At 50.2% G+C, this 9,548-nt stretch overlaps 1 protein-coding gene and 1 pseudogene across 1 annotated transcript; both read right to left on the bottom strand.

Moving 5' to 3' along the window:
• Positions 1-1,465: 1,465 nt before the first annotated feature.
• Positions 1,466-2,563, bottom strand: LOC124656898 (annotated as a pseudogene).
• Positions 2,564-4,853: 2,290 nt separating this feature from the next.
• LOC124654210 (vacuolar-processing enzyme-like) lies at positions 4,854-6,791 on the bottom strand. The gene is made up of 3 exons (XM_047193227.1): positions 6,598-6,791; positions 6,115-6,439; positions 4,854-5,907 (listed from the first exon to the last, which is right to left on the bottom strand). The coding sequence occupies exons 1-3, from the start codon at positions 6,763-6,765 to the stop codon at positions 4,985-4,987; spliced, it is 1,416 nt and encodes a 471-aa protein (XP_047049183.1). The 5' UTR covers positions 6,766-6,791; the 3' UTR covers positions 4,854-4,984.
• Between the last annotated feature and the right edge of the window lie 2,757 nt (positions 6,792-9,548).

Raw genomic sequence — 9,548 nt, 5'->3', positions numbered from 1 at the left:
CGACGCGCGCGCGCTCGTGGTGAGTGGATTGAGCCTCGAGCCGAGACTTTCCTTACTTTTTGCGGCTCGGGAAAACGAACGAGTCCTAGACGGACGCGTCGCAGCTTAGTCGGTTCGGGTCGCTCCCGGATCGTGGGCTATCGCGTAACCGACTCAAAACGTTCGTGCGACGTGGGCGTGGCCCACGTTGCCTAGGGTTTCCCGAGCCTATATAATCTCCTGCCCGGCTACCGCAGAAACACATCCAATACACGAGTTAGGGTTTCCACCTCTCTCTGCTTGCGCCGCCATCGTAGCCTACTCCATCCCGCGAGCCGACGTGCATCGGCGAACGGGAGAGCAGGTCTCCGGAACCGCTCGTCCTTGCGATCCTGTACGGGAGAGGGCGAATTAGGTTTTTGGGAAGCGCTCGCGCGACTCGCTCAAGCTCTTCATCACGGGTCGCCTTCCGTCCAAGTCGGGCGGTGCTGCCTACCGTCGTCTTCAACGCCGTCTACTTCGACCCGTCGTCCCCGTCGTCAACAACGTTGTCATCAACAACGTTACTGCTGCGACATCGTCTGCTACACCTCCACCGCCACCACCACCAGATCGGTACGTGCGACATATCTCGATCTGTTTAGCGATGGATGCTTTACTGTTTGCGCTGCTGCTACTCATGTTGATTAATGCATCTAGTATGTTTGAGTTTCACATGTTAGTAGTTGCTGCCATCATGTTTTATATTCTGGAATTAATCATGGAAATTGTACCTAATTATCCAACACTTTCTTCTCATAGGACCCAAACTTTGTAGAAACCCAACAGTAATCCGATCAAACACATCCAGCCTATTGTGCCAAATCAAAGCCTATACATACAAATAAGTAAACACTACTCATGCAGAATGTTCACTGACCCGATCCATAGTGAACGGTAACCCGGTCAACACTGCCTACCGTTCCAGATCCATTTTCCATACTATCTAGACGAACTATAAAACAGTCGAAATCCTTGATATATTCATAATTTGTTTTCGCCATCCATTCATAAAACCCAATATATCTATATTTCTATTTAGATTTTCCTTTTTGCAATTAAGAGACGACGAATCGGTATTGGACAAAAGGTCAAGAGAATAGGTGTATCTCGAAGATGGCTATACGAATATAGGACACTCCATTGTTTATGTTCATCATGCATGTCACTTATATGAATTAATTACTAGTTTAGTTAATTAAGTGAAATGGTCATATATGATAGTTAATCTTGTCTCACTCGGTTACTTATTTAAGTTGGCTTAGTTTTCTTTGGACATGCTCCTATGGTTAACACATGACCATACACTTTATAGACTATCAAGCTAGTGCGACAATGTACACCAAACCACATACTATTCGTATAGCATATATTTACAATTATCATGATATATATTTATGCATATTGATAACACGAAACATTGAGTGATTGATGGGACATGATTCGATTAAACAACTTGATCTGAAAGTGGAAGAGCATTAATAGTGCACGCCTGAGACGCAGACTTGTCCATGGCCTCCTCCCAGACACCGGCGTTGCAAATGTTGGCTACCGACCGCATGTGTTTCATCCCATATTGCATAAGCGGCCCACACCGCTCCTCAAATGTCCGCACCATATATTTGAGGCAGTCCCAATCGTCGACCAGAGGCTACCCTGCCGACCGGACGGCGTTGAGGACCTTGGGACCTTCCTCGAAGCCGAAGAGGACGTTGCCGATCAACTCCACACTACTATCAACGTGAGATCTTCGTGCCATGATGTCCATCAACTGCCTCCGTGCCTCTCCTTTCCGTGTTGACCCCTCTTCTGATCTCCGGTACTTGTGCCAGAAATGGATGAGATCGGCGTCGCGCTGGTTCACCGCGTCACGCCTCAGGGAGGGTAAAGAGTTGCCGATGAAGCTGGCATTGTCGTTGGCAGGATCGGTGCCCATGAATAGGTAGAGGCTCTGGTCGTTGAGCCCGAGATCGCCGTACTGCATCACGTGGGAGCCGAGGCTGTACGTCTCATGCGCCGAGGTGCGATCCTTGACGACGCCATACTGCTGCCTAAGGGTCTCCATGTGGAGATTGTGGGCGTCGCTGTCCTCCATCCAGGAGACACCGTAATGGTCACCAAGGAAGGTGTCATACTCGGTCGGAGGGGCACCCTCATCGTCGCTAGGGCAGTAGGTGCCCCAGCTGCTCTCCTCTGCATTCGATGCGGTTGTGGCGTACACACTAATGTTGCCTGGTAGGAGGCCCTCGAAGATGCTCCCGGACTCGCACGCCTCCAGGTAGAACGCGAGGCTCTTGTACCCGGCCCCGTCGGCGTGCTTCTTCTCGAGTGTTTGTACCCGGCCCCGTTGCCGATGAAGCTGACATTGTCGTTGGCAGGATCGGTGCCCATGAACAGGTAGATGCTTTGCTAGGCCCAGGTCGCCGTCCTGCATCACATGGGAGCCGAGGCTGCAAGTCTCGTGCGCCGAGGTGCGGTCCTTGACGACGCCGTACTGCTGCTTGAGGGACTCCGTATGGAGGTTTTGGGTGTCGCTGTCCTCCATCCGAGAGACAGCTGTAGAGGTCGCCGAGGTAGGTGTCGTACTGCGGGGGTGGGGCGCCATCATCGCCGCCAGGGCAGTAGGTTCCCCAGATGCTCTCCTCCGTGTTCAATGTCGTTGTTGCTTACATGCTGATGTTACCAGGGAGGAGACCCTTGAAGATGCTACCGGACTCGCACGCCTCTAGGTAGACCACGAGGCTCTTGTACCCAGCCTCGCCAGCGTGCTTCTTCTGCAGTGTCCGTACCAGGTCGTTCGCGTACAGTTACTCCTCGTTTCCCGGCATCCCTGACAACGTCGTTATCAGTTCATGCCACGATGCAGCAAAACAAATAACCACGGTTAGTTGTTGGTCGACCTAGAATTAACTTAATTTATTCAATCAATTCCATGTACAATTTATGTGCAACTCGTAAAAGTGATATGTACACTTAAGGATTTGGGGGGGGGGGGGGGGGGCAACGGCCCCCTTTGACCCTAAGGAAGTTCCGTCACTTTACTGCATCACGTGGGAGTCGAGGCTGTAAGTCTCTTGCGCCGCGGTGCGGTCCTTGACGACGATGTAGTGCTGCCTGAGGGACTCCGTATGGAGGTTGTGGGCGTCGCTGTCCTCCATCCAGGAGACGTTGTAGAGGTCGCCGAGGCAGGTGTCGTACTCCGGGGGTGGAGCGCCATCGTCTCGCCAGGGCAGTAGGTTCCCCAGCTGCTCTCCTCCGTGTTTGATGTCGTCGTTGCATACATGCTGATGTTGCCCGGGAGGAGACCCTTGAAGATGCTACCGGATTCGCACGCCTCCAGGTAGAATGCGAGGCTCTTGTACCCAGCCCCGCCGGAGTGCTTCTTCTCCGGTGTACTGTACCGGATCGTTTGCGTACGGTTACTCCTCATCATCCGGCATCCACGACAACGTCATTATCAGTTCATGCCACGATGCAGCAAAACAAATAACCACGGCTAGTTGTTGGTCGACCTAGAATTAACTTAATTTATTCAATCAATTTCATGTACAATTTATGTGCAACTTGTAAAGGTGATATCACTTGAGGATTTTTGGAGGGGGCAACAGCCCCCTTTGTCCCTAAGGAAGTTCCGTCACTGCATGGGAACTCAACCCGTGTGATGCACTTCATGTTGTCATGGCATCTTTCCATGAAAATGAAAATACCAAGGGTGACCAAACCAATGAGGCAGGGTAATACGGCTTCATGTGGTTCTGGCCTGCAGATTGTGCTTGGTGTACAGTGAAAACTGTTGTTCGACAACATAAATGATTTTTCTAAGGGAATTCCCATTTTCGCAAGTCCGTCATCTACCGATTATAAAGATTACATGTGTCTTTTGGAGGGGCACTTAAAGTGGGTTTCAGTGGTGCCTATCACGCTTGTCTCGTCCTCCCATCGGTATGTTTATCTGAGTATAGGTTTTGGTTATGTAGCGTTGATCAAGTCAGAACTACGTGTGTTGTTTGAAGACCCAAAATTTAGGCTGAAGACGTTCTAAGATGTCATGTTTCATGATTCTCATAATGTGAGGCTTATGCATATTTGTTACCAAGTGGTTTGGAAGACAACATGTACAAGAGTGTGGGCGTTTGTCTGTGTTCAACAGTCAAGGGTAGAAGAAAAAAATGTTCTTTGTCAAGCGGATGCAACAACACTAAGTCGTTGAGGTTTTGTGGTGCTAATTCAGTACAGAGAGTGGAGCAACGGAGTGAAAACCCTTGGTTTGACCTTCATCGCCATACCGAGTAATAGAGGTGTTTTGGCATTGTTGCCTTGTTGAAGACATTGCATGAAATCTAAGCTCAATTATACTTCCCAGGTGAGAACTCATGATTTAATCTTTGATAGAATTTGGCAATGCAGACACCTGTGTGCTGCTGTCTCGGTGAAGACATTGCTTTTGGAGAACCTTCTTGTGGCCCGTGTGTTGTCAGGAAAGTGTTCGATGTTGTTGTTAATTAGTGTGTCGATAATTCTTTTCTAATAGTTTGGTTGTGTGTATCCTCTGTTGTTTTGAATCCATCATGATAGTTAGTTGTTGCAAAGGCTAAGCATATTTAATATCTTCTTTTTATATTATTAGAAGATCTCTTACTGGAAAAAACGAAACTCACTTTGCAGCCAAAATTGTGCTTAATCAAAATGTCCTCATTGGCACACTTGAGCCTAATCTTGCTTCCTCTTGAGCTAATCAAAATTTACCTTCTCATGATCACTCATTAGTGAGATTTGCCTCTCCGGGAGTTCAAGGTGTTCTTTTAACATGCTTTCATGGTTTACATGACCATATATTTACCTTTGGTTCTCAAACTAGTTGTGGCAATAATGTACATTGAACCATGTATTTACATTTATCATTATTGGATATATTCATGTATATCAAGAACACCAAATATTGAGCGGTTGATGTCCCATGGAACAATTAGACAACTATGGAAAGAGGATTAATCGCGCACGCTTGAGACGCAGCCTTGTCCATGGCCTCCTCTCGAACTCCAGCGTTGCAAATATTGGCTACAGATCGCATATGCTTCATCCCATATTGCGCTAGGCCCCCACACCGCTCCTCAAATCTCCGCACCATATATCTGAGGCAGTCCCAATCGTCGACCAGAGGCTGCCCCGTCGGCCGGACGGCGTTGAGGATCTTGGGACCTTCCTCGAAGCCAAAGAGGAGGTTGCCGATCAACTCCACGCTACTATCAACGTGAGATCGTTGTGCCATCATGTCCACCAACCGCCTGCGTGCCTCTCCTTTCCGTGTCGACCCCTCTGCGGATCTCCGGTACTTGTGCCAGAAATGGAGGAGATCGGCGTCACGCTGGTTCACCGCGGCACCCCTCAACGAGGGCAAGGAGTTTCCGACGAAGCTGGCGTTGTCGTTGGCAGGATCAGTGCCCATGAACAGGTAGAGGCTCTGCTCGTTTAGGCCCAGGTCGCCGTACTGCATCACGTGGGAGCCGAGGCTGTACGTCTCATGCGCCGAGGTGCGATCCTTGACGACGCCGTACTGCTGCCTGAGGGACTCCGTATGGAGGTTGTGGACGTCGCTGTCCTCCATCCAGGAGACACTGTAAAGGTCACCGAGGCAGGTGTCATACTCGGTCGGAGGGGTACCCTCATCGTCGCCAGGGCAGTAGGTGCCCCAGCTGCTCTCCTCTGCGTTCGATGCGGTTGTGGCGTACACACTAATGTTGCCTGGTAGGAGGCCCTCGAAGATGCTCCCGGACTCGCACGCCTCCAGGTAGAACGCGAGGCTCTTGTACCCGACCCCGTCGGCGTGCTTCTTCTCGAGTGTTTGCACCAAGTCATTCGCATACAAGTACTCCTCGTCGTCCGGCATCCCTGACCGATCATTCGATCAAATGGTCATTGTCAGGTCACGTCACGATGCAATAAAACAAGATACTTCCTCCGATTCGTATTACTTTCGCTAATATGGATGTATTGAGAATTAAAATATGTCCAAATACATCTAGACTAATAACAATTAATATGAATTCGAGGGAGTACAGTTAAACCAAGATAGATGGAGATCGAATAATATTTTACCAAGAACCCCTGGGCCGCCGTGATCGGCGTAGTATACGAAGATATGGTCATCAGGGCCGCTGCTGACGACCTTGCCGCTGCCGCTGCCGGTGAGCTTGGACTTGTCGCCGAGCAGAGCCGCGAGGAAGTTGTTGGCGTTCACGTCTTTTCCCGTGTAATCCTTAGGCACTCCGGCATAGACGTCGCTGCCGTTTGGGTGGTTGATGATGACTCCGGGCCTTGGGTTGTCAGGGTTGTGGGCGATGTCGTCGTACATGAAGACGATGATGTTCTCGTCCTTCAACCCGCCCTTCTTCATGATCTGGTAAGCGTGGCACACGTCCGCCTGCACGTACACTGAAAGGTTAAGCATCTAGCTAATTCAGTCAGGAGTGAATCGATGATCTGCACGTACACTGAATACTTGCAGGGCAATTGTAAAGAAAAGTATTTACGATAAAATGGTTAAGGAGGGAAGTAATCAATCAGTTAGTTGTTGCGTGCCTGGTGACGGTAGTTGTAGTAGCCGTTGGAGCCGGCGATGAGGACGGCCCACCTCGTGCCGACGACATCCTGCTCAGACGGTAGGCGGAGGAACTCGCTGGCGACCAGCACGAGGAGCTGCATCTGCAGGAAGAGGAGGAGGAGCGGGAAGCAGGAGAGGCGAGCCATGGCTAACTGTGCTCTGCTTCAATAGTTCAATTTGCCTCTGGCGCCAAAGTCAGGCTGGATCAAGGTACAGCTGAAGAGCATTCCTTTCCCTCTTTATATATGACAAAATGATGATGTGTTCCTTTCAGAAGTAGCTAGCTTAGTGGAGAACTACTACGACATACTAATCCGATCGAAAAGATACCGTAGTTAAATGACTGAATGATACTAGTATTCCGTCCGTGTAGCCCGTGGAGATCGATACATCAGCAGCAACAACATCAGCAGCACAACACTCAGCTGGATAGGTGACGACAATTGGTATGATTATGATTCTGGTTTCAAGAAAAAAAAAAAAGACAATTGGTATGATGGACGTGCCAACAACCATATAGGAGTACAACATCTTTTCGGCTATTTGATTTTGGCGCCGTAGCGTACATACATTATTGTTGCATGGCGTGTAATCTACCATCTTTTATTCATTGTCAGTGTCGTGATCGCCCCTGAAAGATAGTAGACAGCAACATCTGCGCATGCTTATTGCTTACACGCAACAAATGGTGACGCTTAATTAGCGAAGCGTACGTATGTTCAGTTCTAGTTTTTCCTTTCTTTTTCATAACATCTTTTTTTAGACTTTTTCATAACATCTAACATTTCTCAATTCGATTTCTCAAAAAAAAAAAACATTTCTCAATTCGACCGGCGTTCTTGTTTGGACTGTACTTGGTGGTTGGGCCTTGCTCTAATGGCTTGCAACTCTTCTGCACGGTTCATGGAAAAAAAAATGGTTCGACCGGCGCTGGGAATTTTAGCTGTACATCACATACGGAGTAAGTCGGAAGTAACTACATGTGCATGCTTAACTTTGAATTGATTTCGTCCCTGATGCAAGAGGTTGCCAAAATTCTCCCTCTCCTGGTTAACCATCAAAGCAAGTTAGCAGTTGGTAGCTTTCGAGCTATACATCCGACAGTGACACCGTATCACCATTGCTGACGCTCTATCCTTTTATGATTCATTTGTAACAATCTAATTATGTTTATTTCCTTCTAATTCCATCGATATTAAATTCCTCACCCACAGTTTGCGTTTTCCAAATACCCTCCATCTGGATATTTCAAGCAACTTTCATGTTGTAAGTGTCGTATGGAGCACAAAAGCAACCTATACCAGGTTGTGTTTCAAACTCTCTAAGGGCATCTTCAAAGGCGCGACGCAAACGGTCGCTGAGCGACCGTTTTTCGTCCGCCGTGACCGGAAATGCGTCTGGCACCACCTCCAGCGGGGCGATGCAAAGTGACCGGGCCGTCCGCGGAGACGCAAAGCTGGCCCAAATATGCGCCTCGGATGCGTCTCTACGGACGCTGCGCGGACGCGCAAAGTGTCCGCTCGCGTCTGGCGGACGTTTCATCGGGCCCGCCTGGCAGCGACCCTGCGTCGATGCGTCTTCTCAAACGCGCCAGAGACTGCGCCGATGCGTCGCTTCGGCAGCCTGCACCACGTTAATGGCGATGCCTCGGCTGCCGAGCGGCCGCAGCCCACCTCCGCCAACCACGTTAATGGCGACGCCACGCGTCCCGCGGCCACCGCATGCCTCCGTCCTATATAAAGGGGGCGCGCGTTCTTCTTCCTCATCCACTCCTCCAAAGAAACCCTAGCGCCAGAAAGCTCGACCGTAGCGCCGCCTAGGTGTTCCTGCGACGCAGCCAGGCCCGCGAGAAAGTCCATGGCCGGTCCTGGTGGCCGGCAAGGCGGTCGAGGCCACGGCCCTAGGCACCCCGTGGCCGGTGCAGGGGCCGCCATGGTGGAGCAGCTACGGCCCCACGCTCGCCCTCGCCTGCGCCCTCCTCGTCCTCGCAGGAGGAACGCTGCTTCGAGTTCCTCCTCCGCATCGACGATGATCCACTCGGCATCAAGCGACTCCCGGACAAGTTCGCCGAGTTCGTCGATGGCGTCGAGCCGGCGCATTTGCAGCTACGGGAGGCCAGCTGCAACTTCTGCCGCTGGACCGTGGAGGTCTTGTTCAACGGGCAGGGCAAGATGTACCTGCACACGGGGTGGGACAAGTTCGCTCGCGACCTCGAGCTCGAGCGCGGCTGCCAGCGCTCACCTTCTCTACGAGGGTGATGGCGAGATGATCGTCAAGGTGTTCGACGACACGGCGTGCCGCAGGCACTACCACACCGGCGAATCCGGCTCGGATACCGATAGCTAGAACTTAGAGTGTTCTTTCTTTGCAGTGAATCTGGCTTCGGGCCAGACGAAGCCAGTAGTAGAGGTTTCTGGATGTTCGTCCTCGGTAGAACCAACAAGGGCACCATCTCCCGCTGGATTTTCCAGTTTGGGTGACTGAGTGTGCCCTCGAATGTTCTTTCTTGGCAACGAACATACGGAAATCAACACAACTGGTTTTCTCATTTTGCAATGTTTTATTTGTGTCCACCATGGTTCAAACTATGTATTGGTTTGTCTAAACCATGTTCCCAATTATGTATTAGTTTGTGTAAAACCATGTTTCAATATATAATATTTGAAACTATGTTTAAATGGAGTAGAGGAAAAAAATAAGAAAAAAATTAAATGCGTCGCCCCGCTGGAGCAGCCCCTAGACGCAAACGGACGCGCGGACAAAAACGGTCATTTTAGCGTCCGCGACGCAACGCAAACGGACGCTCGCGGACATTAAAATGCGTCGCCGCTGGAGATGCCCTAAGAGCATCTACAGTCGCGTCCTCGGTCCAAACGACGTTTGGGGACCGCGGATAAGAAATGGAGAAAATCGTTCCTTTAAAACTAAA

This window comes from Lolium rigidum, chromosome 5 (assembly GCF_022539505.1).
Source record: "Lolium rigidum isolate FL_2022 chromosome 5, APGP_CSIRO_Lrig_0.1, whole genome shotgun sequence".
In the NCBI taxonomy this organism is placed as follows: Eukaryota; Viridiplantae; Streptophyta; class Magnoliopsida; order Poales; family Poaceae; genus Lolium; species Lolium rigidum.
This window is presented reverse-complemented; position numbering and strand designations above follow the sequence as displayed.